The sequence below is a fragment of the Diceros bicornis genome, chromosome 4, assembly GCF_020826845.1.
Source record: "Diceros bicornis minor isolate mBicDic1 chromosome 4, mDicBic1.mat.cur, whole genome shotgun sequence".
Taxonomy (NCBI): domain Eukaryota; kingdom Metazoa; phylum Chordata; class Mammalia; order Perissodactyla; family Rhinocerotidae; genus Diceros; species Diceros bicornis.
In genome coordinates this window covers 101,297,591-101,324,837 of record NC_080743.1, presented here as the reverse complement: position 1 = coordinate 101,324,837, position 27,247 = coordinate 101,297,591, and the positions used below count along the sequence as shown (strand labels likewise).

General features: G+C 52.3%; 1 protein-coding gene across 5 annotated transcripts in view; it reads right to left on the bottom strand.

Annotated features, from left to right (window-relative positions):
* Positions 1-25,860, bottom strand: part of PIK3C2B (phosphatidylinositol-4-phosphate 3-kinase catalytic subunit type 2 beta) — a 61,305-nt gene extending 35,445 nt beyond the window's left edge. Inside the window, exons 1-7 of one of the 5 annotated variants that reach the window (XM_058540261.1) lie at positions 25,511-25,860; positions 18,410-18,642; positions 16,605-16,719; positions 5,076-6,097; positions 1,543-1,643; positions 784-938; positions 339-459 (exon numbers count right to left, since the gene is read on the bottom strand). In XM_058540261.1, coding sequence (XP_058396244.1) covers positions 339-459; positions 784-938; positions 1,543-1,643; positions 5,076-6,008 — 1,310 coding nt within the window. In that variant the 5' untranslated portion in view covers positions 6,009-6,097; positions 16,605-16,719; positions 18,410-18,642; positions 25,511-25,860. Of the gene's footprint in view, positions 1-338; positions 460-783; positions 976-1,542; positions 1,644-5,075; positions 6,098-16,604; positions 16,754-18,409; positions 18,643-25,510 lie in introns of those variants that run through there. The other 4 variants (XM_058540263.1, XM_058540260.1, XM_058540262.1 and 1 more) reach the window with 4 other exon arrangements.
* Positions 25,861-27,247: the final 1,387 nt, after the last annotated feature.

Here is a 27,247-nt window from a genome sequence, read left to right as displayed (position 1 = left end):
ACCACCCCACACAGTCCCCTCACCCCCTTACACACATCTCTCCACATGCAGAAGTCTGCAAGCAGACAGGACCTATTCTTTGCCTAATCCCATCTCCAAGCTCTTTCCACAGCAGGTTTGGCTCAGAAAGCGGGCCAACCCCGCTGGAAGATGGAGCTCCTGGGGAAAGTGCTACGTGGCTGCGAGTATGCCCAGAAAGCAGGACTGTGGGATTGGGGTGGAACTGCTAGCTTCAGCCTGGGCCCCAGCAGCACCCCTAGGAAGCCCCCTCACAATCCTACTACCCAGAAGGCAGGTGCTACCTCCTACCCCGCTGTCTCCACCACCGGTTCACTCACTTCTGCAGGAACTCCTCCAGCCCACAGGGCTTTAGCACAAAGTCACCCACGTCCACATCCTTCAGCTCGTCATGGGTGTAGCACAGGGTCTGGTAGATGAGCAAGTCAACAGTGGAGGAACCTGTAAGGGGTGGGCAGGGGAAGCAATGATTTGGGGGTGCTGGGGCAGTGCTCAGCATGCCCACCTTGATCCCCCATTCCCAGCTAAGCATCCTCTAGCCCCATCACCAACCAGATAAAGCAGGCACACACACAGTTTTGGGGTTATGGAAAGTGACTGTGGACCTAAAAAGCTGGCCCCAGAGCCAGTCCCCCAAAGGGGCTTCACCACTGCTCCTCATCTGGCCCGCGAGGTGGGGTGGGAATCAAGACCAAAAGATCCTACAATCCAAGATACAGCATCCCGGCCTGGACCTCGAGGGATGCTCACCCCCCACTGACTTACAGTTGCAGGTAAAAGTGAGTGGCTCCCGCAGGCTGTCACACAACACGGTCACCTTCAGGTTGACCTCATCCCCAAGATGCTCCGGGCTTGGAGTGACAGCACTCCAGACATATCCAGTGAGGGAGTAGTCTCGGATGTCAGAGCCAGATCGGAGGCTGTGCAGGAAGAGAGGGAGAAGGGCCCTCGCTGTGCCTTCAGAAGAGAGCAGTGAGAAGAGGCCTGCTAGGACCCTCCCCCGCCCTGAAGCCCCAGGGCCCCTCTGTCCCCACTCAGCCCAGCCCTCCAAGTCTGCAGGCCAGGATGGGGCATGGGGAAGCAGCTTGGGAAAACCGTGTCTTGACACACTTGCTACAGCTGCAAAATGTTTCCCAGTTGAGCTGGACAGCAGAGATCGTTCTAAAAGGATGAAGCTTTTCAGGCTAAGTTCAACAGGAAATGTTTCTGAATCCATTTCCTTTCTCTTTTAGCTCCAGATAACACTCTTATCTCCATCTAGGGTGCATTTGTTCCTGAGGGCAACTGAGCCTGAAGTGATTGGGATAATTTGTTAGATGGAGGTTTCATAAATTTTGTCAAAAATGTGAAACTTCTAAGATTTCAAAAAGCCAGCAAACACCTGTTGTAGGAAGCATCCCATAGCTATGAATTCAGATTTATTAAATATGGCTCTTCTTCCTTTCCAGAGAAAGTTCTGGAAGGGGTGACCCTCCTCCCCAGCCCCCACAACGCTCCCACCCCCTATCATTCTTTAACTCTTACATATCCAGCATGTGGCAAAATGCAGCAACTTCCTCATCTCTCTCCTCTGAGACCTCAAACAACTCATGGCCATTGGCGACGGCGTGGGGCCGGGAGCCCACCTTTAAGAGAAGAGCAGCTGACTCAGTGCCTCTTCTCTCGTGGCATCCCCTTCCCACAGGCTGTTCCCAGATCTAAACTCTCAAATTCTGCGAGGAAAGACTTTCTAGGCATTCAACATTCAGTGAAAGGGCCACAAGAAACTATGGAAAATACAGGAATATATTTATCTGCTGTCCTAGGAGACGAAGACCCAAGTGGAAAAGGAGGGCTTGGAGCCTGGGCTGAGTCTGGAAGCCCGGGTGGGATGGACAAGAGTGTGGCCACATCTCCTTCCGAGGGGGAGTGTCACCTAACAAGCTCAGTGCAGCAGGCTGAGCAGTGCACAGCGGTGCTAGGCCGCTGGGCCGGCTTTCTGGTGGATGCTCCCAGAGGCCTGGCATGGAGCTGGGCAGGCAGCTCTTCCTCACCCCCATCCCACCCCCCACTGAGGCCAGGGCAAGTGGGCTGCCCAAACAGTCCCCAGGGAAGCTGGGCCCTGGGCAAATGCTTTAACAACCACAGCAAGCCCCAGGGACCCAAAGCAGAGAGCCTGAGGGCCCTTAGATGGAGGCAATGGCTCAGACACACTGCCTTCTCAGTCAAAGCTAGATGAGGAAGAAAGTGTCAAAGTAGCTTTCTGGCAGGAGAGAACCTGGTGGAAGGCTTAGCTCCTCCCGGATCACGAGTCTTCTGGTTTTGAACAGCTGGAACACCAGGGAGCCTGGCTGGGCCCCACCTCCTATCTGGAACATGTGTGTGGTGGTGGGCATTCTCTCAGACAAGACCTCAAACCGTCTCCCATCACAGAGCTGCTTTCCGTCACCCATGAGGAGTTCTAAAGAAGCCCTCACACAAGGCCTGCAGCCCAACCTAGGAAGGAGGAAGTAGCGGGGAGCTAGTGCATGACAGGTTTCTGCCTGACAGGCCTGCCCAGAGCCGCAGGGAGGCCACCCCAAGGGAATGAAGCTGCAGCTCGACTGGAGCGCTGGCCTGCATCCGGTAAAAGCAGCCTGTACCAGCAGCTGCTTCCGGGGAGCCAAGCTCGGGTCTGTGCACACAACAACACCTCATCTCTCATCCTCCCACTGGCTGTTCTCACGTCCTCCCGGTCCCTCAGGGCGGACGGCAGCAACTGAGCTCCTCGTTGAAATATCCAGATTGTTTTCTCTGAGTGATCCTCCCTCATGAGCCTTGCTCCCCTGGGTGAGCATGGATGAGGTGCAGAGAGGGGAGGGCCGCAGTGGGGGCAGCTGGCATGTGAGGCCCTAGCTCTGCCAAGCTCGTGCTTGTGTCTCAGTCAAAACAATAGTACCACTGTCAGCAATTAACCCACAAAAGTGAGGGTGAGAGCATGATGGGGGGGGGAAGGGAGGGGGAGAGACAGAGAGAGAGAGAGAGAGAGGAGGGAAGGCAAGGGGGGCAGAGAACAGGGTGGCTACTGAGGCCATTTTCGTGCCCTTTCAGTACCACTCACTGGCTCCGAAAGAAAACAAAAGCCACTTACGTGTGACCTGCTGGCAGGCCCTGGTGGCATCACCCGATGCTGGCTGGGGGAGTCTGCTGGGCAGAGGCTGGCAGCGGGGGTACCAGGCTGACACTTGGAGCCAACCATTTCCAGAGCTGGCTCCACAGGCCTAGGATAAGGAGGGTCCCTCCGGCTGGAAGCCCGGCGAAGCCGGGGCGGCGGTATAGGCCGCGGGCCTGAGGGGTCCCTGCTCCCGGGGGGATGAGCGCCTGCACCGAGCTGAGGTGGAGAAGACCAAGGCCTCATTTCCCCGCTAAGAACTGGCAACAACTTTCTGCTTCGCCCCAGCTTCTTCAAGGAGACTCTAGAGCGAGCTCCCTCTCAGAACTCTGATGACACACAGGGGATGGGGGAAGGGTGAAGGAGTAGGGGGAAGCAGGAGAGAGAGGGAGCCACAGAGGTGACCACCTACCACGGTGGCCTGACTCGGCATGAGCAGGCCCAGCTCTCTGCAGGGAACTCGGGGCTGGGAACAGGAATCTCCCTGTCCCTATAAATAGCGGGAGCAGCCCCACCTCTCAGAGCAGGGCCTTTAAAAAGCCCTGAGCTCTAGTGTTGTAACTTATCCCAGGAGCTGATTCTACTCTGGGGGACTCTCTTAGCAGAAGCACAGGAAGGAAGGACCACGTGGCTTTTCCAGAGTTGTGAAGGATCCCAATCGCTGGGACATAAGGTGGGAAAGCCCCAGTGTCCCTTCGACAATGAGTAAGAAGGAAGCAGGAATGGACGGAGGTGGAACGCTGTGACTACAGCAGTCATCAGCCATGGGGGTGCCTCTTGACTCCTTCTGGGGCCCAGGTTCCCAGGGCCCAAGGGTAACACAAAGTGGCCTTCAGGTCCCACCCATGGAGGTGCTGCTGATGCTTTTTGAAACCAGAAAAAAGATCAAAGCTGCCCTGGAACACACCCTGTGCTTCTGTGTAGATACTTTGCTATTTTATACTATGAACTGATAAAAGAAAAATTATTATCATCATACTGCATACATTTTCTAAATATTTTCACTGTGAAAAGATATGGCTGGTGGTGACGGTTGCACAAGAATGTGAATGTACTGAATGCCACTGAACTGTACACTTAAAATTGGTTAAGATGGTAAATTTTATGTTATATATATTTTACCACAACAAAAGAGAGAGAGACAGAGAGGGAGACAGGGAGAGAGAGAGAGACAGAAAGAGAGAGAGTAAGAGAGACAGAGGGGGAGAGAAAGAGACAGGCAGAGAGAGACAGTGAGAGAGAGCGAAACAGAGAGAAAGACACACACACACAAGGGGGGAGAGAGAGAGACAGAGGGGGAGAAAGACAGAGACAGGGGGAAAGAGATAGAGAAAGAGAGACAGAGGGAGAGACAGAAAGAGAGAAGGAGACAGTGAGAGAGAAACACAGAGGGAGAGACAGAGAGAGAACAAGCAAGCTTCAGGATAAGAGACACAGAGTGGTATGCCTTAGACCATCGCGCAGGGTTGTTGAGGGGTCTGGACCAAGGTCTGGTATTCAGCGGGGACTAAACAAAGGCTAATATTATGACTGAGCCTCATCACCACGCAGCATTTTGGGCAGAGCAGAGTGTCAGAAAGCAGAAGCCACTTGCTCCAGCCCACAAGGCCGTGTGGCCACAGAGTCAACAACAAGCCCCCAACCCCAGTTCAGTCCTTACATCACGAAGTAGGCATACACTAGCAACTGGGGTTCCAAACACTGCCCCCAGAAGGGCTGTAGTGGCCAAGATACACAAAGCTCAGCCCTGAAAAGAAGCCCCAACTCCACTGCTACCCCTCTTCCTCTCCCTGACCAGGGCCCGGGGGCCTGATGACAGAAGCAGAGGGGAGAAGATCTGGGTCTGGAACAGCAAAGAAGAAAGAAGGACTATTCTGTTTCTGAAGGACACAAGGCAAGGGGGACAGGAGAAACACCAGGTCCTCACCGGAGCAGCAGAAATCCGGCGGTTCTTGCCCGGTGTCGCATTTTTTCGGTTGGCGTAGCGAGAGGCATAGGTGCGGGGGGGCACCTGAGGGGGCATGGTCTTGCTCCGGGCCACGGGTTTTCCAGGAGTGTCCTTGCCAAAGTCCAGGGGCCCCCTGCCCTCCTTCCAGCCCCTGCTGGTGTCCCGCAACATCTCTGCATCATAGGTTGACTTCAAGTTAAGCCGTGTAATCGCATCGTTGATACCATCATAGTCCACACACCCGAGAAGGTGCCCCGGACTCCCACCCCCCTGCTCTTCTTCCTCTTCTAGGATCCGATGCCCTAGCAACTTGCCTGGAGGTTGTTCAACCAAAGAAAAAGTGTTAATGTCATTGGGCTGGGAGATCTTGGAGGATGAGGGGGACCCCTTTCTGGGAGGCAGAGGAGGGGTGTCCCAGATAGAGACTCGGGGAGGCAGAGGAGGTGGGGACAGTTTCTTGGAAGAGCCCTCTATGTCTCCGGGTCCTGAGGACAAAGAGAGCCCCCCATTCGAACCATCAAAAATGTAGAGATAGTCTCCAGCCAGGGAGCCTTTAGGCCAGGGATCTGGGCCAGGCTGGGAACCCTGGGAGGTAGAGTGGTTGGGCGGCCCTTCTTGTGGGGAGATCGAGTTGTAGTTGAGGGTAGGATCGGAGCCAGAAAGACCGCGTAAGAGCTTGAGGTCCTTCCGCCTTCCTGCCGGTTTCCTGTAGAAGTCTAGGACAGGCTCATCCCAGCTGATGAGAGAGGGGTCTGTGTGCTGCTTGGCTCTGCTTTCCTCCTTGTCGTGCCGGAGCTGGGACAGAGCATCATACTCCATCTGCAGGGCTTCGGCCATCGCCAGCTCTTTGCGGCTGATGCCCACCGACTCCAGGGACTTCCAGTGTTCTCCATTGCCCTGAGTCGAAGACATGGTGAGGATGGGGGATGGAGGAGATGAGGAAGTCTTTTACTTCCTGCCAATGTCAGGTCTGCAGGGTTTGGGGCATGGTGGCTGGGCACCTGCAGGTGAGGGGTAAAAATATCAATCAGTCACAAAAAGAGACGTATTAATAATCTGACTTAGGTGACATAATCTGGGCCACTGCCTGTTTCTTCAGTGCCTAAAACAGATGGAAAAAAACAGAAAAGTGGAGAAAAAAAGAGATACCAAGACAACTTTATCTATCTATCTATTACATCCATCAACCCATCCATTCATCTATACATGTCTCTGGTCCCTAATTCCCATCATCACCTCTCCCACACACACCCCAAGGACAGAAGGAGGCACCTTGCACCAGCCAAGAGAAAAAGACAGAAACAAGGGTTCCTCAGCCAGTTTAAAGAGGACAGCTCTCATACACTGCTGGTGGGGAGGGTAAAACGGTACAGCCGCTTTGGAAAATAGTTAGGCAGCTTATTGTAAAGGTAAACATCCACCTACCATGTGACTCAACTATCTCACTCCTAGTTACTCACCTAAGAAAAATGAAAGATATGTCCACACAAAGACTTGTACAGGAATATTCATAGCAGCCTTATTTGTAACACCCCAAAACTGGAAAGAACCCTAATGTCCATCAACAGGTGAATAGATTAAAAAAATGTGTTATGTTCACACAATTGAACACTACTCAGCAACAAAAATGAATGAATTACTGACACATGCAATAACATGGATGAATCTCAAAATACCTATGCTGAGTAAAAGAAGCCAGACAAAAGAGTATGAGTATGTAGGACTCCATTTACATAAAATTCTGGAAAATGAAAACTAATCTAGAGTGACAGAAAGCAGATCAGTGGTTATCTGGGAAGGAGTGGAAAGAGGGATGGATCACAAAGGAGCATAAGGGAACTTTTGGGGATGATGCATATGTTCATTATCCTGATTCTGGTAATGGTTTCAAGGGTACATATGTCAAAACTTATCAAACTGTACACTTTAAATATGTACAGTTTATTGTATGTCAATTATAGCTCAATAAAGCTATAAATGAAAACTACAACAGAGCCTTATGAAACAGATCTTATAATTACTCAGATTGCACTAAGATCCTCCCAAAAGACACCAATACGAGCAATAAAACAAAGCCTGTCACCAGGTGAGACCTGGGTGCCTGACGGATGACAGGTGTGCCAAAATACTGAATTTTTTTTCCCCTTGGCCCTCAGGAAGCCAGGCAGGCAAGGAGGACCCCCAGGCCAGCTGCCTGTGGCTGCAGGCAGCCCCCTTCATTCATGCCAGCGTCGGTATCCTTTTCTTTAGAAGCCATGACATGAAAAAGCCACTGAACAAACGGCTGTGATGACAAGGTTAGCCTGGCCCAGCGGTTCTCCCCCTGGCTGACATCAGAAACACCGGGGTGGGCTGGCCCCATGGCTTAGCAGTTAAGTGCGCGTGCTCCGCTGCTGGTGGCCCGGGTTCGGATCCTGGGCGCGCACCGACACACTGCTTCTCCGGCCATGCTGAGGCTGCGTTCCACATACAGCAACTAGAAGGATGTGCAGCTATGACATACATCCAGTAGATGTATGTCTACTGGGGCTTTGGGGGGAAAATAAATAAATAAATAAAATCTTTCAAAAAAAAAAAAAAGAAACACCAGGGAACTTTTTAAAAGGACTGACGCCCAAGTACTCTCAAGAGATTCTGATTTAATTGGTCTGCGGGAGGGTAGTGGTATTTTTAAAACTCCCCAGGAGATTCTAGTGTGTAGCCAAAGCTGAGAACCATGACGTGTGTGTGTCTGCGTCTGTGTCTGTGTGTGTGTTTCAGGTTAGGATGGAGGAGGTGAGTGTGAAATAGTCTGACCCTTAGCACCAGCAGCTGAGAATGTCACAATTTCATAAAATTATCAAAAATTGTTCATTCACAGGGCCAGCCTGGTGGTGTAGTGGTTAAGTTCATGCACTCTGCTTCGGCAGCTTGGTGTTCATGGGTTTGGATCCCAGGCGCCAACCTACACACCGCTCATCAAGCCATGCTGAGGCGGCATCCCATACACAAAATAGAGGAAGATTGGCACAGATGTTAGCCCAGAGCCAATCTTCCTCAGCAAAAAGAGGAGGATTGGCAATGGATGTTAGCTCAGGGCTAATCTCCTCACCAAAAAAAAAAAAAAAAAAAAAAATTGTTCATTCACTTGTACTGCTCTACTCAACAAACATATGCATCTAAATGCATAGATGAAGCATCTAAATCCTCCTGATTAGAAGGATGAAAACATCAATAAGAAAAAGGTTCAGATAGATTCTTGGGTGGCAAATTTGATCATATCCAAAAGGAGTTAAGACAAGGGTATCCCTTAACCTGACATGCCCTCCCAGGAACCTGGGGCATCTCTCACACACAGGTGCAGAACCCTGGCCTGAAGGCTAAGTGAATCTTAGGAAGTACTTCCCAAAGATGGAATAGCCCAAGCCCAGCCTCAGGGCATACGAAGCTGCTGTCTGCTGATTTCTCTGCCGGTTGAGTTTCCCCACCCTTCAACAGCTTCTTATAGATTAGTTTTTATCACAGACGGTAACAGAGAGTCTTGCTATTTGAAATTCAAAGGAATTGGGTGAGCAGATGGAGATACTCAGAATTTAGATGCCTGGAGCTGAGAAATTGGTCCTAGGAAAAGGAGGTCCTTTAGATAGAAGACACTAGACAGATGCTCAAAGTTGGACTGAGCTTGAGCCTTTTAATACAGAGAATGACTGTGTATTTCCAGCCCTGAGCGGCGATAAGCAGAGCAGTAAGATTTACCTTAGCCAGGCACCATTGTGAAGAGGAAACTGAGGCCATTGGAAATAATCTGTCTCAACTTCCTGCCTCTCTTCCCCACTGCCTTATCCACACTTGTATGTAGCCTCCTTTCCTGTTGTGGTCTCAAGGGAAGGCTGAGGCACACACCTCTGTGCTCTGGCCCCGTCCACTGGATCTCCTCCAGGACAATGCTCCACAAATTTCCCCTCCCCTGCCTGTATCTCCACCTCTTCTCCTTAACTGAGTCTCTCTCTTCAGCACATACCCATGTTCAAGCTTCTTCCAGCCTTCAAAAGGAAGACCTACGCCCTAAGCACCTCTCCCTGACTTTTGTCCTCCAGGTAACACCCCTCTGTTCTTCCTCTCTTCCCAGCCGAGCTTCACAAGAGTAGTGGACATGCTTCCCAATTCCCTTCCATTTACTCTTCAACTCACTGTAATGTGGCTTCTGGCCCCTACATCCCCCTCAAACTGCCCCAGTACAAGGCCACTCAATTCCAGGCGTTTCTACCTGCCTGGACATTGCTGCTGCATTGGGCTCTACAGACCATTCCCTCCTTCCATAAAACTCTCTACCCCCTGGCTTCCGTGACACTATTTTTTCTTGTTCTCTACCTCCTCTGTCCTCCTCTTCCTTTGTCCACCCCTGAAACGTTGGGGTTGACTCAGGATCCCACTCTCAGCCCACTGTGAACACGACACCCTCTGTTGGGCAATCTCATCTGTTCCTGTTTCCTTTCCATAACACTCATGTGTTGATGAGGTCAAATGTGTCTCTCTCCTCTCAAGTTTCTAGGCCCACCCATACGTCAAACCCCAAACGTCCAAAACTGAACTATCACCTTCTTTCCTTCCCACAACCTTCTCCTCGCACTGCCCCCACAGCTCCCCACTGCAGTGAATGACACCACCCAGTCCCCCAAGCTAGAAACCCTACAGTCATCCTGGATTCCTCCTTCCATTCACCCCTATAGCCAACCACCAAGGCCTGACAACTTTTCCTCTTTAATGCTCCTCAAATCTAGTTCTTCCTTCTATCCTAACTGCTGCTGCCCTAATTAAACCCTTATCTTTGCTCACTTGGGTGATTACAATAGCCTTCTGACAGGTCCTCCTCCTACAAACCTCTCCCTCTTTAAGGCTTTCTCCACAGAGCAGCTAGAGGGCTCTTGCTGAAGTGTAAATCTGATCTTCTCACTTGCTGCTTAAACCCCTTCAAAGTCTCCCTATTTGATTCCTTTACAAGGCCTTCTTTATCAAGGCTCATCTCCAACCACTAATTACCATGTATTTGATACCTCTGTGACTTGGTTCAACGGCTTCCTTCTGCTGGGCATGCCCTTCCCAACGCTCTTGCCTGTGTGACTCCAACTTACCCTTCTCAGACTTTGCTCAGACACTGTGTTCTTCAGGAAGCCTCTCTGAACCCCCAGATTGAACTAAGGGCCCCTTCCTTATGCTCCCAATAGCAACCTGTACATATCTCAAACATAGTCTCAGGGGCCAGCCCGGTGATGTAGTGGTTAAGTTCACATGCTCTGCTTCAGTGGCCTTGGGTTCACAGGTTTGGATCCCGGGTGCGGACCTACGCAGCGCTTATCAAGCTATGCTGTGGCAGCGTCCCATATACAAAATAGAGGAAGATGGGCACAGATGTTAGCTCAGGGACAACCTTCCTCAGCAAAAGGAGGAAGACTGGCAACAGATGTTAGCTCAGGACGGATCTTCCTCACCAAAAAACAAAACATAGTCTCAGAATATTTTATTCAAAATTAAATGTGTATGGATCAGTCACCCCTACTAAGTTCTTCAAGGTCCAAATTCACCTCATTTCCACTGAGAAAAATGTACTTGATCTGGGACTCAAGGGCAGAGCTTTCCGGTGGTTAGAAGTTTTAGACGTGGAGATGGGTGATCAGGATGCAGGTGGTGTCCTTGCTTGGGTTCTTCAAACACAGGACCGGGTTTCAACTAATGGGGCCAGGTTTGGCATCTGTGAGGGAGGGGGCGATGGACAAGACTACCACACAAAGTGCCTTCGGCTCTCGCATTCTTTGATTCCGACCTGTTGATTCCCTTCAAATTTCTCAGAGGATTCCAAAGTCAAATCCCAGGGCTAAGGCTGCTTGCCAGCTCTGAGAGGAAAGGGAAGACAGGCCCGTGGGTGATCCAGCAGGCCTGGCTCCTCAGGCTCTTCCCAGACTGGAACTCAGACTAGCAAAATCGAGCGACCCTTCTCTAACCACCATCCCCAGGGCTCCTGGCCAGGAGGCCACCAGACTGTCTGTCAGCCAAGCAAGGAAGGAGGCCCAGCCCGCTGACAGATCTTGCGACAGATCTCGCGCCTGGGGCCACATCGCAGCTGCTCCTTCCAAAAGACTCAGCGCTCACTCATCGTGATGCTGAGGGATCCGTGGTGAGGAGGCAGGACAAGCAACATGCCCCACAGGACCAGGAGAGCCACTTCCTAAGGTGAAGCAAAGGTTCAGAGCAGCAGCCAGGCACAGAGGAAATCCAGAGAGGGAAAGAAGGGTAGGCAGGAGCAACTAGGCTCAATAACCTGCAGCCAGAGCGAGCTGGCTTCCTTCTAAGAACTCAAGCCCCATATTTCATTTTCTGGGAGCAGTGGGGGGTGGTACACAAAGTATTTCAGGAATCAGAGTCTCATGTTTCCTGCCTCCCCCCTTCCCCAATTCAGTTCCTTTTCTGCCAGCCTCTGCTGGGTTGACAAATTAGAAATTGCTTTATTCCCTTAGTCCTCAAGAGCTACTAGGGATTCTGTAAAAAAGCAAATAGCCATCCAGGTCCCAGGAAAGAGGTGGGGTGGATGAGGGCCTGGGTCTGTGCAGCCCATCCAGGAAGAGATGGCTGAGGCCAGTATCACTGTCTCATACAACTCCAGGGTGCCAGGGAGGACCCACACATTGTTCCCTATGTGAATGACAACCCCTGACCACAACAAAGAAAACCATGTGAATAGTGCCCCCTGGAATAGTGCCCCTCGGTGGCCCTGGCTGTGTTCTCTTCTAGCATCCATCTCTCAGAGAGCAGATGGAAGTCGTCTGAAAGGTCGTTTCAGCCAGTTTCCTTACACCACTTGCATGCACTAAGTGTTAACATTTTCCCACATTTGCACTCTCTCTTTCTCTACTTAACCATCTGAAAGTAAGATACAAACACTTCACCTCTAAATACTTCAGCCTGAATCTCTCAAGAACTAGGACATTCTCCTACATAAACACAATGCCATTAGCACACCCACGAAATTTAATGTTGGGACAATACTATTATCTAATATGTATTATATAGTACATTTGTAGATAATAGTAATTAATATAATATAATAATATTACCTAATACATAATATGTATCAGATGAGTCCACATTCGAATGTTAGCAACTGGCATCTGCGAAGTTTTTCAAGTATACAAATTCCTGGCCCCTCTCCTGGAAGGTCTGATTCAGTAGGGTGAGTCCCTGGACTGTTTCAAAGCCCCTTAGGCAATTCAGATGTGCAGCCAGGTTTGACCCCACAGACTAGGGTTTCAGAACTCCCAGGAGGACAACAGGGAACTGGGGAAAGGGACCCCAAAAAGCACCAGTCGGTCAGCTGGTGAAGAAAGAGGACACACTTATGGCCAATCAGGTCGGTGCCAGGGTCTAGGCAGCACCAGGCACCAAACTCAGTCCACGCAGATGCCAACAGATGGCTGGAGGCTGGCGGGGGAAGACATGGGTCAGGGCAGAGCCACACAGTGGTTCAGAGTCAAAGGGTGGAGAGAAAGGAGAGGGCACTCCCCCAAGGGAGCTGGAGGTTAGTCCCCGTGCCAGAGAGGGAAGAGCCCCAGGGGCCATCCCTGATACTAGCTGCGGGTGGAGAGGGCTCCCTGCTCTCTTACTGAAGGGCACTGTTTCGGGGCTGCTCTGCTTGGGACAGCCTAATGAGCCTGGGTCATCTTCTCCCCACATTCTGAGCCACAGAATTGGGTCCCAGTGGGCGGTGACTACCAGCTCCGTGCCAGGCGCCACGCTAGACCTAGAAGAATTCAGATGACTGTGGCACAATTCCAGGGAGCAAAGGCGATAGACACACTCATAAATAATTCAATTCCCGCCTTGGGGCACAAAGCAGGGAAGTGCTGCATGTCTTGGCCCATCTTCACTGGGCAGGGAAAATGGAGAGCTATCAAGCAAGGTGGTGAAAAATAGGGAGGGTCTCAAGCCCCCACCCTTGGGCATCCCACCTTCCAGCAGTTTTTTCCAAGGTAAGAAAACTCAGTTCTAGGACTGCTCTAGGAAGGAACCTTTAGCACCTTCCCTCAGGACAGACAGGGTCAAGGGGTTAGAGGCCATAGGGACTGACTTAATCCCTTTGGCTTCCAGAGTTTTCTCTTCAGAGACGAGCCCTGCCCTATCCACTCCCAACACCCACAGCCATCCATACCCAAAACCCCACTGGCTTTGCAGTCAGGGACCCATCCCCACACCTCACCTCCACACCTGCTGCCCTGCTCCACTTCCCCCTCCACAGCCCCCGCTCTGACAAGGAAGATCAGCAGGCCCTGTGCCAGAATCCCACTCCTCCAGCAGGAAAGTGCATCAAGAAGGTCAAGCGGGGGGCCGGCCCGGTGGCGCAAGCGGTTAAGCGCACGCGCTCCGCTGCGGTGGCCTGGGGTTCGCCGGTTTGGATCCCGGGCGCACACCGACACACTGCTTGTCAAGCCATGCTGTGGCAGTGTCCCATATAAATGTAGAGGAAGATGGGCACGGATGGTAGCTCAGGGCCGGTCTTCCTCAGCAAAAAGAGGAGGATTGGCAGATGTTAGCTCAGGACTGATGTTCCTCACAAAAACAAAAGAAGAAGGTCAAACGGGCCAGCTCCCTGCCTCAAATAGACGTGCACCTGACCCCTGCTTCCTTATTTAAAGCCTACAGGTTCTATACAGATCTACAGGCTTCTTTGATGTCAGGCCCATCACTGAATCACACGCACGTCTTTTCATTATCTGTTGTACGTTCCCTCTCTCAGGGTGGCTCTCAGTGAGTTCCAAACGTGGGGAGACAGAAATACCTGCTTGTGTCTTCTCCCCACTCACATGGCCCCTCTCTAGTGTCCTCTTAGCCAAACCAAAGTGGCCCACGTGCTTCCGTCTCTCCTGCTGGAACTTACCTTCCCTCTCTGTCTTCGCCGGGCCTACCCTGAACTTTCCACTAATGCGAGGCCAAAGTGGTCACACGAGAGTTAGTAGAGGGTTCTCCGGGGCCCAGGAGAGCAGAGGGACAGGTGCTAGGAGGCTGGGTGACACGGTTAGGTTGAGTTGCATTCAGAGCCCTGGAGTCCCTGATCCCACTCAGAAAGCACTTGTGCAGTTGGTTGGTTCTGTTCACACATGCACACACAGCATCCCTGGAGATCAGCTCCTATCACAGCCCCTGCAGATCGGGAATCTGAGTAGGAGGAAAGTCAGGGATGGAAGACAAGACGTGATGCAGCTCGTAGCTTCTCTCAAAACTTTCCTTCCTAGAGCCAGCAAGTTATATGGCAGGACCAGGGACCAGGAGCTGGCAGTCAGCTGAATGGAACCTCTGGCAAAGAAGGAAGATAGGCCTTGGCAGTGTGGGGATCTCTAACCCAGAAACCATCGCAGGAGCCAGAGCAGCCACATCTCCTCTGTCTGGTCCACACTTCCTGCTTCCTCCCCCTCCGCCCTCAGCCACTGCAGCCCCAAGAACCACCCCTTCCAGTCCAGACCAGCCAGTTCTGAGCAGCATGGTGTTAAGAATTACTCTTCCAGCTTCCTCTGGTGGGACAGGAGGATGGGGGGGAGAGGAGCTCCCGGGAGGGCCTTCCCTCACCAACCTTGGCCTCCAGCCAAGGGGGCTCCGGAAGAAACGTCTCTACACACAACTCTGACACCAGCCTAGAAACATCAGGAGAACAACTCCAACGTTTCCAAACAGCAACATCTTGGAAACCAAGTCTCTGAAGGTGCCTCAGACCCATGAAGTCTAAAGGAGCCCCTGTGGCAGGAGGCCGTAAGAAAATGGGTGCCGTGGGAGATGAGGACACAGCAGCCCTCTTCAGTCCCTCCTCCCACACCCGCCCGCCCCTCCTCAGCTTTGCTTCACTGCGCCATTTGCTTCCTTCAAACCCAGGGCTCCTGCAAGACCCAGACTGTCACCTCCAGTCCAGCTTCCCCAGTTCATGCCCTTTGGAATCCAGTTCTCCAGGATTCCTGTGTGGGCTAGGAAAACGCCCTGGAGGAGGCCAGCCCATTAGGCAGAATGCAGAAAGGAGTTCACAGCTGTTCCCAGCCAGCCATGGCACCAAAGCGAGGAGAGAACGCACTAGCAAGGCTCTGCTCTGCCTGGAGGACTCGCTGAAGGGAAGAGAAGAGAGGCAGCATCAAGCCACCCCACTGCTCTGATCCTGACTCCCCAAGTCCTCACACGCTGTGGGGGGCTAACCCATCAGAGTCTGCGAGGAGCAAGGAGGAACCCTCAAATTATGGCCCAACTCCACGGCAAGGGGACAGGAATGGATCTCAGGGCAATTGCAGAGGGATCAGACTCTCCAGAGTACACCGAATGATGCCAGTGGGACCATCCTCCAGAAGAAGGACATCTTTGCCGGGGATCAATGCTTTGATGTTTGGGGAGCGTCTCCAGTTCATTCAATTATAACAATTCTTTGGTTGTTCTCCGATAGCACCTCTTTCAGTCACCTGAAAGGTTCTTTCTCTCTTCTCCATGTCTCTGTCCATTAGGGATGAGTAGCGTGAGTCCCATTAAGGGTCAGCGACTTTGCCTTGGGTCTCACCCTGGAGCCGTGGCAGAGTTGGGAAGGGTCCACAGACCCAACACAGTGAGGCTGCATTGTGCTGATACGCAGAAGCAGTCTTGGCCCCAGCCCTGTGCTCTCTCCCAACAGGTACACACTCGGCACAGAGATGCCTGAGCCCCTGGAGAAGGACTGGGGAACTGGTCCCCAGAATGATCCTACACACACAGAGTAGAGAAAGTGGGGCCAGCAGCCCCCATGTGGTGGTGCTGTCTGTGGGAAGGGTGGGGCGACTGCCTGTAAGCCTGGGCGTAGGAGCCAGTGGGCGGGGACAGGCTGTGTGGGCAGTGGGCTGCTGGCAGCTGACAGCCACCTGCTTGGCCCAGAGGTGGGCAAAAGGAAGTCAAGCAGAAAAAGGCCGAGCCAGCCGTCCATGGGAATGCCGAGGAGCTGAAAACCAGCCCCCACACCATGCCCAGGGCAGGCTCCTTCCCTCCCTCCAGGTAGGGAGGATCTGCACCACTGTCCACGGTCCTGCCCACTGTCCCTCTGCCACCACAGTTCCTAAGCCAGCAAGCCAGACATGGTCTGGTAATAGAGAATATCTTCAATTAGTGCCAACTCCTCAAATCAAGAAAATCCCTGAGAGACTGTAGTCATTCTCAGGGACTCAAAGCCATGGTAATCACACAAACTACATACACCCCCACACCTTCCCCCAGGCACCCCACACACAGTCCATGTTTACCTCACCCCCCTTACTCCTTTCCTTGTGCACATACCCCCTCACCCCCTAGACCCCTTCACCTTCCCTCTCCCCCCCCACACACCCCACACGTAAACCCACATACTCCACGCATACCCCATACCCTCCCCCCATGCACACACCTCCATACCCCACATACGTCCCACAACTCCCACACCCAACACAAGCACCCATATCCTCTTCCCCACACACCTGCACCCCCCACGCACACCTCCAGCTCACTCACTCCTCATCAGCTCCCTGAGGAGAGGACAGGAGAGGACGCCGGCCTAGATGCCATGAGGTCACGACCTTAGTGTCTCTGGCAAAGAAGTCTGTGAAAAGTAGACAGAAGGTTGACCCTGGAAGAAACAGGAAAATGAGACCTCTCAGCTCCAGGGACCAGCTCTGAGCGTTCCCCAGCAGGCCCTCATTCTGTCTATATTCCAGCATGCTGGGGGCGGGCCAGAGACCCAGGGGGTGAGAATTCAGGGAAGGAGACTCCGGACAGAAGAGCCCATCTGGCAGGCCTCAGGGGCAGCTGGTCGTTTCCGAAGTCAGGGCAGAGTGGAGAAGCCCTGGGGTCCCCACAGACCAGGGTGGGAAAAGAAATGGGCACCCGCTCTCATCTTTCAGCCCAGAAAAAAACACTCAAACCACCACCAAACAACCGATACTCATTTACACAGGGGCTACTCATTTACAGAGGGGCTACTCATTTATACAGGGGCGTCAGAGGCCCAGGTGTCAGTCCATCCTAGGGACATTTGCATTTAAAAAGCAGAGTCTGAGGAGAGGAGAGCACAACCCAACCTATTCTGGAAGTGGTGAGGAAGGAACGGTCCACGAAGAGGGGGCAGGTGGCGCTCTGGTGCAGGCCTTGCCTCTCCATGGCCTCCCCTGGTCTCAGCTCCTGAGCCCAAGAATCTCCTGCCCCTCTCCAGAACACAAGTCCCCCAGTGCTGTCCATCAGGCAGCTTGTCCCTTTAGGTCACTGACCCCTCCAAACCCTGGCCTTGGCTATCGTTTGCCCAGCCTGACGCAGGTGGCCACCAGGCCTTCCCCAGTAGCCATGCAGTTCCTCTACACTCTTCCTGGTAGCAGACTGGAAGGACATCCTGCTCCAGGGTCAGCCAAGGACATTGACCCAGGAGGAGACCAAGGATTCCATTTTGCCCAGGTCAAAGGAGAAACCCCATTTGGGATGCAGGGCCTTAAGGGGGAACTGAGAAATGAGATCCCCCTGAGATGGCCTCTCAGTGTCCAGAATCCCCAAACCACAGGGAAGGGGATACCTAGACTGGGAAGCAGGCAGCGGGCAGTGGTCCTGATGGTGCCAGAGCACAGGGGATCCCAGCCAGGACCCCCGCCTCAACCTGGTCACCCCTAGACTTGTCCCCGCTCCTCTGCACACACAGCCTGGTGTAGACTCCCCATGCCCTATTTCCCTGCCCCACCTGGCTCTTAGGGCCTCAAAGCCATGGGTGCAGCTGGAGGCACCCTTCTCTTCCTCCTGCTTTCTCTCTCTTCTCTTTCCACCCCAACTCAAGAGCCTCAGAAGCCTTCCCTGGCCAACGCCTTCAAACTTCCTTACTTCTTTTCTCTTCAGTGTCTCCTAACACTCTGATGCTGTGTGTGTGACACGATGGATTAAAGTGGTGGCCCTGGTATCTGGGGCACAAGAACAACACGTCTGCCTTAGATGGCGTTAAAACAACCATTTTGCATCTCTGTGTATGGAGTGGGTAAGCAGACTTACTTTCTAAGTAGGAAGTGACCTGGGGTGGGGCAGTAGAGCAAGGAATCGTGTTAGCTGGCTTTGGCGTTGCCCCGTACACGCCCTGATGCCATTCTCCCATCACTTATGCCCTACTTTGCACAGGAAGGTCCCAAGGGAGACAGTGGTCTCTCTAAGACATAGCCCAAGTCCGTGCCCGGCAAGGGGGACACTCAGCAGAGGGGTGGAGGAGCTGCCCACGGGTGCAGTGTGGCACGCTCTCATCCCACCAGCCCCATCCTCCTGGGGCCCTTGCCCATGTGACCCTCACTCACGTCCACCAGGGTAGCAGAGTCAGGCCATTCTGATCAGCGGGGATCAGCCAACATGTTTGCAGCTGGATGAGTGCAGCCAGGGTGTGACCATCCGTGCAGGCATCTCAGAGCTAACGTTCCATAGGCACCTTGCTGCAATTCCATAGCAACGCATGCAAACACCACTGCAGGGTCTGTTGAGGCAGTACCTCCAGGGATATGTCCACTGTCGCGACTGGAGTCAGGGTATCACACTTTGTTTTGGTGGAAGGGAAAGAGGAGAAGGGAGACGGAGGGGGAGCAGAGAGGGAGGCTAAGTGAACATGAGCATCACAGAAATAGAAGGAAGGAAACAGGCCTTTCTCGCTCCCCCCCCCCGCCCAGTATTTTGTGCCAAGTACTGTCTTGTTTAATCCTCACAACAGTCCTTAAGTGTGGATGTTATTATCCTTATTTTATGAATGAGGAAACTAGAAAATAGGAAAGGGAATCAGTAATTTGCCCAAGGTCACACAACTAGTAAGCGATAGAATCAAGAGTTAAATCGAAACTCATTTGAGGCCAAAATTCAGCCTTTTCCCCATCCTGCCCTGGAGACCGAGGCACACAGCATTTTACCAAATGTTCAAGCTGATACTGGTGATTATTCAGGTACACCCCCTACTCTAAACCAAGAAGCTTGGTTTAATGTATACTTAGTGAACTAAGTTCTCCCAGAACACAAACTCCAGAAGGACAGGATTTTGTGTCGTCTTCACCGCCGTACTCTGAGGAGGGCGTCAGGCACCTGGTGAACACTTGGCGCAGAACGAGTGAATGAACGGATGAATAAAAGAGAAAACACAGGGCCGGGCCCATGGCTTAGCAGTTAAGTGCACGCGCTCCGCTGCTGGCGGCCCGGGTTCGGATCCCGGGCGCGCGCCAACGCACTGCTTCTCCGGCCACGATGAGGCCGCGTCCCACCTACAGCAACTAGAAGGCTGTGCAACTCTGACATACAACTCTGACATACAACTATCTACTGGGGCTTTGGGGGAAAAAAATAATAAAATAAAAATAAATAAATAAATAAATAATAAATTTAAAAAAAAAAAATAAAGAGAAAACACAAACTCCTTCAATGGCTCTGGCCAGATCAGATCACTTTCAGTTCACGTCTTTCACCACCCACCCCATCCCCCATCCCCCCTCAGTTCCTGCTCATTGTTCAAATCTCAGCTAACATTTAATTTCTTCAAGAAGTCGGACCACCCCCAATGCCCCACTTAGGAGTTCTCAAAGCATGCCATAACGTCCCCCACCACAGCCTACTTACTGGTCTGTATCCTCTACTCAACAATGAGTTTTGGGAGGCTCTCTGTCCTAGTCAATGAAAGTACCTAAAGTCATTAGGAAACACTGAAAACACATTTGCTGAATGAATGAATAAATGAATGAATGAGTTATTTTCTTCTTCTTCTTCTTTTTTTTTTTTTGGTGAGGAAGATTGGCCCTGAGCTACCATTTGTGCCAATCTTCCTCTATTTTGTATGTGGGTTGCTGCCACAGCATGGCCTGATGAGCAGTGTGTAGGTCCACGCCTGGGATCCAAACCTGCGAACCCCAGGCCGCCAAAGCAGAGCACACGAACTTAACCACTACACCACCAGACCGGCCCTGAATAACTTATTTTCAAACATCATCTGACAGACTCGTATTCCTTTGAGGTCATATCTTCTTCCACAGATGGTTTTAAGAACCCTTTCTGCTGCCGCCTAGCTCTTGGGGAGGCCCCCCCTCATTCAGAACTTGGGGCTGGCTCATACTGTTTTCCCAGCACAGCGCAGGAGCACCAGTTCTGGAGGCACCCTTCTTGGGTGCAAGCTTTGGCTCTTCTCTAATGAGCTGCACAACCTTAGGCACGTTTCTTAATCTCAGTTTGAATCTAAACCTCAGCTCTCCCGGGGCCGGCCCGGTGGTGCAAGTGGTTAAGTGCGCATGCTCTGCTGCAGTGGCCCGGGGTTCACCGGTTGGGATCCCGGGCGCGCACCGACACACCGCTTGGCAAGCCATGCTGTGGCGGCATCCCATATAAAGTAGAGGAAGATGGGCACGGATGTTAGCCCAGGGCCACTCTTGCTCAGCAAAAAGAGGAGGATTGGCAGATGTTGGCTCAGGGCCGATCTTCCTCACAAAAAAATAAAAATAAAAAAATAAACCTCAGTTCTCCCAAATGTAAAGGGGAAAGAGACGATTTCATCATCACCCATGTCCTCCAGAGTTGGGGAGAGGGGAAATCATGACGTCTGAAAAGCTACAAGTAGACAGACACTCCACGCCCGTGGCTATCCTTACTCATCACGTGTTCTTGCCTTTCTCAGTACCTGAACTGTTGCTCATGGCTCCTTTGTGCCTTCATTGTTGGGACCACCTGCAACAGCAGGGTCAAAATTGCACTTCAGAGAATTTGCCAACTCTTTGGAACCACTCTATCTTTAACCAAGTCTCTTGTCAGGGAACTGTATCCATCTTTTCTTTTAAGTAAAAAAAAGGAGGGGCCGACCTGATGACACAAGCGGTTAAGTGCGCGCGCTCCGCTGCGGCCGCCCAGGGTTCACTGGTTCAGATCCCGGGGGCGCACAGACGCACTGCTTGTCAAGCCATGCTGTGGCGGCGTCCCATATAAAGTAGAGGAAGATGGGCACGGATGTTAGCCCAGGGCCAGTCTTCCTCAGCAAAAAGAGGAGGATTGGCAGATGTTAGCTCAGGGCCAGTGTTCCTCAAAAAAAAAAGGAAATCTGTCTTCCTGAGTCTAGAGTAGAAATCTGACATCCATGGCTATAAAATTTTTGGGAAAATATAGTTGCATTCTCCTAGCTTCCCATAACATCCAATTTGCAAACGATCTCTCCTTTCTTGGTCAGAATTAAATGCCCTCTACTGATGCTACTGGTCACTTTAACCCTTAGAAGACATAACAGCATGGCAAGTCAGGATGTGACAGACACTCTGCTTCAGAAAGCAGGGCTCTGAGAAATATCTCAATAGAGGAAGGTCTTCATCATTACTCTTCTCTGGGTTCTAGATTAGTCTGAGACTTGAGACAAGAAGAGCTCATATCTATTTCTTCTACCTAGCAAGGCAAACTGCAGTACTTCCTCAAAATGGAATTTCCTTGGTTCTCTATTTTTCCCTCACCCTTATGCCTTCTGGTTTGCTGCCAAGGGTACCAACTAGACTAAGATAGAAAGAGAGAAAGACTTGGCTGGAGAGGATGCCCCCACACAAGCTTATTCCTGGTGAGCCTGGCTTAGCCAGGCCCCAGGCACGGGGAACCAGCCCCGTGTGTGGAGCAGCTCTCATGCCTGCTACCCACCTCCACTGTGGGGAAGATATAGGGAGAGGAGACGAAGCAGAACCTAACCTCCAGGACAGGACCCACGGGGACAGAGACTTAGAAGGAGGCACAAAGCATAGTAGGAAGAACTGCTGAGAAGAAAAGAAACTACTGCCAGGAGATTAGTCTCACGATGACTAGGTTTGGCTAGAGTTAAGAGAGAAAGGTCCAGGAAGTAGGGAGTTGAACAATGTTTTCAAGAAGGAAAGTGGCAGGAATGATCAAGTTAAGGTGGAAGGACAACAGTTTCCAAAGAGGCAAATGATCTGTGGCTTCTCTTCGAAATATCCGGGAGCCTCTGCAGGGTGAGACTTTCTACAGGAAGTTTCACGGAGGGTAAGGAGTGAATTGCTAAAGATCCCTTCAGCCACAGGCTCTGCATTCTGCCTCAGGACCACTGAGAACCTCTCTCCTCTTCCTTCTCTACACCTTGAGGGCCTCTGCCCCAAAGCACAAATGGTGTTTTCTGTATCCTAAATCTTTTTAACCGGGAGGAGATTTGGGGTGAGTGAATTACATCATCAATGTTCTGAGAGAAGAGAATTTCCCAACAATGAAGCCCCTGATAGGGTCGACACTCGAAGGTTAGGTCCTTTCACTGGTCATACCCCACAGTGTAAAGTTCCAGCATTGCTAGTCACCGGGTGACCTGGGGAGAGTCACTTCTTCTCAGGGAAATGATCTCCAAGGTCCTTTCCAGTTCTAACACTTTATGTGATCACAGGAAATGCAAGAATAGTCTCCTTTCATTTTATAAAACAGACACAAAATAAAGCAAAGCAAAAGATTTGCCTCAATTTTCCCTGGATCCCCCAAGTCCCAAACCTCTTATTAGAGTTGCTGAGAAGGTGGCAAAATTACTTGATTTGATTATTCCTAGTCTTCTTCTTACCCTGAAGGTAGGGATATGAATGAGGAAGCAGAGAAAGGCCAGTGAGGCAGGAGCCCAAGGAAATCACACACATGTGCCTGGACCCTCAAACAACTGGGAGTTAAGGAGGTGCTATGCTGGACTGGGGCTGGCTGGAGGAAATCTGTCCTCCTGGGCCCCTGTCCTTAATAAGTGTATTATCTAAGGTATACCCTAGTCTGGTGACATCTCATGGGCATTCAAGTCAAGGAATCCAATATGAATGAATTGTGCGACTCTGCTGTCCCTTTCTCTTCTCCCAAGACCCAGTACGTCCCTGACAGTGGCATCAAGGTTATAAGCACAGGGTCTGGAGTGAGATCCCTCCTCTGTCATTTACCAGCTGGGTGACATCAGTAAGTGTTGGCTATTATATTATTTGCCAGCTCAGCACTATCCTGTCTACAGACAGTAGTCAGACTTTGGGGGGAGTATGTCCCTCCTCGATTCCCTACAAATACCATTAAGCAGCCTTTCCTTCTCTCCCATTTCCCATCCTTTCAACCTTTTTTAAAGAGAAATACTCAAGGAATAGTTACCTTGGTATTTTCACGTCACTCTTCCCTTTGCCACAAAGGAAAAGTTCTGGAACATTCTCTATTCCATATCCCTTTCCTCCCACCCACCCCCATCCCTGCCAGCTCTCCCTCTCTTGTCACTAGAGGCTAAACTCAGGATGAATAACCAACACTTGTATAGTACTCTGCAGTTTTCAGAGTGCTTTTGCATAAATGATTTTATTCAGTTCAGGGTAAGCAGTATATGTCTTCCTTAAAACAATCCTGTGAGCCAAGGATATTATTTTTTCCTCCATTTTACAGATACGCAAACTAAGTCTTAGACAGGTTCATGCAGCTAGGAAGAAAGTCACACCAGGACTAAAGCCAGGCCTCCTGACACTGAATCCACCCACCATTTTCTCTACTACACCACCTTACCACGTCCAAGTTCACAGCCTGGGAGCACGAGGAGCCTGAAGTTTATGGCCAGTTACAAACCCCCAAAGGGAACAAAGACCCCTCATTTTTCTCCCTGCCAGCCCCAGCAGGGCTGTCCAGGCTGAAGGGCCACAGACATGAGACACCTGCAAAGAGCCAGGCCCGGGTGGGGTGAGGGAACCACAGGCCCACAAGGGTGTGGAGTATCTGCCAGAGCGCCACTAGGTCACGGCAAAGACCACAGGCATTCCAGGCCACGGGGGAGGCCCAAAGGAGCACCCCAGGGAAAAGCTGGGAGCCTTCCTCACCCCCGCACACTCCTGGGCCTCCCTCACCAATGCTTCCAGGGAGAGGGAAGTGGACAGGCTCCCCTCTGGCCAGGGCTGAGAGCTCATCAGATTCAGACACGCACGCCCATGCACACTCAGCAGTCAATTCAGACCACGAAAATCAAACCTCGGCTCACCCACAGGCCAAAGGAGAGGCAGGCATAGCCTCAGTCCAGGGCTCCGGCTCAGAGCCACCATCTCCTCAGACACTAGCTGCCAGGCAGAGCTATAAAATGTGCCTCGACTTAATTTTTCCATGGACACAATCCCAGATGGGACTGCCAGGCTCTGGAGGAGCTGCAGTTCTGAGGCCTCATCACCTCTCTGCTCTGGATCCACAGCTGGAGCTGGGGAGGAGGAGTATTTGGGGGTCAGGTTTGCCACCCCTGGGCCACCTCTCTTCCAATACCTTTCCAAGGCCTAGTGCAGCAACAGAGTAAGTGTTCACTGTGCCGCTGATACTGGGTTGGAATTCAGTGCAAATTGCTTACATCTGCTTGGCCACGTCCCAGACAGTCAGGTAGTTTAGTTTAGAGAGAGAAGGAGGGGCAGTGTTGGCCCACTTCTGGAAGCCTGGGTAGCTGTGTGCTGAAGAATCTGGTGTCACACTGGGACCAGCCAGCCCATGGCACAAAATTCTCCAACAGAATTGAGACAAACATAAGGGCAGCCAGAGACAATAGATTCCATCCGAGGCATGGCTGGTGGGACTGGAGCAGGGAAGACCCCAAAAGGGGGTGGAGACGGAAGGAGAGAAGGTTGGCCTGAAGCAGCAAGAGCATATTTTTCACACACACACACAATACCAGCCAACTAGGGTGTGTGCACTAACTAACCTCATACATTTGGTAACCTTTTTGCACAATCCAGGAGCCTGCCAAGCCCCTTGGCTCCCCACCCCACCCCACCCCAGCTTGGCAGCCTCCCTGGGGCTTCCTGCTGCCACGATTGCTCCCCAACATCAAAGCCACCGCTGTCGGGAGCTGAAAATGAGAGACAAGTACAGGCCAGGAGAGCAGCGCCTCCACCGAGGGCCCGGGCCTGAGGGTCCCTCTCCCAAGCTTTCTCCTTCTGCTGCAGTATCCTTATAAGGGAGAAGCCAAGTCTACCACCCGTCCGGCTAAAAAACCTATATATTCCCAAGGCTGACTTTTCACCCACTGCAAGAGAAAGCAGCACCCCCACCCCCCACCCCCCACTCCAGGGCAGATTTTGCTTTTTATTTCTCATCTTAAACAAACAAACCCTCAAACCATTGGTTGGTTCAGATCGCCTTGCAGTTGGGAGCCAGGAAGTGCGTTTGGAGGGAAAGGGGTGGGCAAGGGGTGCCGGCGGCCCGAGACGGCTCGAGCAGGGTGGCGGTGTGGGTGGGCAACCTGCTCGGCGCCGCGGGCCGGAGCTCCCCATCCTCGGCGTCCGTGGCTCGGCCCGCTGAGGACCCTCGCCTCCTTCCATTGTTGCACCTCCGCTGTTGCCATGTTGGAGGGACAGCTCCGGCCCTGCGCCCCTCCACTCGGAGGGCAATCGGCAGACCCCGGGCGTGCGGTCTCGGCTGGGCGCGCGTCCTACCTGTGCTCCCGGCGGGCTTCCCTGCAGGACCCGACGTGTCGTGTGCTCGGCGACGTGGGCTGCTCGCTCCGCGGCTCCAGGCGGCACCGGCCCCCGCGCGTGCCGCCGCGCACGCCTTCTTCCGCGCCGCTCCCTCTCTGGCTGCACGCGGCGAGCGCCGGCCTGGGGTCCCAGGGCAGCCGGTTGCAGTAAGGGCGCAAGGACCAGCTCGGAGGGGAAAGTCCTCTCGGCCAGGAGCGTGCGCGAGCCCGCAATCAGGCAACCCCGGGCGAGACAATAGCGGGAGCCGCGGGCGAGCGCGGAGAAGCCATCTCCCGGACACCCCGCGCACTGCACGGAGCCGACGCCCGCAGACCCGCCCGGACAGGCAGCGCCGGCCGCTCCAGCCGCACGCCGACTCGGCCGCGAGCGGAGGGCGGGGCGGGCGCTGGAACCCGGGCCGCCCTGCCCTCCCTTCCCCTGCCCTCCCCGTCCCTCCTCCCTTCCCTCCCTCCCCACCCTCCTGCCAGCGCGCGGGGGAAGAGAAACGCGCTGGCGGCGAGTTGTGCTTTGGCAACCCAAGAGCCAAGGTTTCCACTTCCCAGTTGGGTGAGGGGGTTTGCAGATGGTCGTTACTTTTCCCTGCTGGAACCCCTGCTCTGTCAGATGAATGCTAAATCATCCTGCTGGAAATGACAGTTTTGAGGTCCAGTATCGGTTTGAGGAATTTCCCCCATCATTACGATAACGGTGCTGGAAAGAGCCCCTACCTCGAGGGCGGAGGTGGGGAAGCTGTCGTGGCCCTTTGCACGCTCAGCCTCATTCGTTTTTCGTCCGACCTGAGCCCCAGAGAATAGCAATCAACAACCAGAGGGGGGAGGGGAGGTAGAGGATCCTCCAACCCAACTACTGCAAGAAAAAAAAAAACCCTCTTTCAAACAGTGTATTTAAAATTTTGACTCTAAGTATCTTTCTTTGAGCAGTGGTCTCCAGGAGAATTTTCCTAGGCTCTACCCAAAAGAAACCAATATTTGGCCAGCCCCTCATTTGCATTTGGTTTACATAATAACTATGATCTCCGATCCGTGAACCTTGTCCTCCCCCAGGGCCCTCCGTCTGTTTTTCTTGCCACACTGTGGAGATCAGCACCTGGTTCTCAGCCTCCCTTCTCCACAGTCCCCTTCAGGTATCCAGGGTCTCAAGACTCCCAGGGGCCCTCAGGTGCCCAGGACCCCCAGTCAGGGTTCCTGTGGAAACATCTGCCAACCGTCTCCTTTCCTGGTCTCAAGGAAATATTTGTAAAAATGCGACTATTCCACTCTGTTCACTAGCGTTTTTTTAAAAAGACAGAAGTGTCAGAAAGGACTTTTTAAATGATATGGGGCCTTTTAAAATTTCCTCATTACTATGGAACTCTGCAACAACCCCGAACAGAGTTCTTAGTTTCACAGAATTATAGAATTGGAAGAGACTCCAGAGCTCAATGAGATGACAACTATTTATTATCGGGAAGGCAACTTGAATAACCAGAGGAAATCCTACATAAGGGAGAAAGCAATATAAAAAGTGAGTTCACTGTTCAGTAGGATTTCTTGGCATATTGTTTTGTTCTCATATAAGATGAAATCTGGGCAAATGCAAAGGACCCTTCATTGCAGGCAACGGTGGAGAGACAGTGGGAGGACAAGCTGGTGAGTGGGGAGACAGATTTGTGTTTCTTCTCTCTGCCGGAGATGTGACCTTGGGTAATCCACCTCA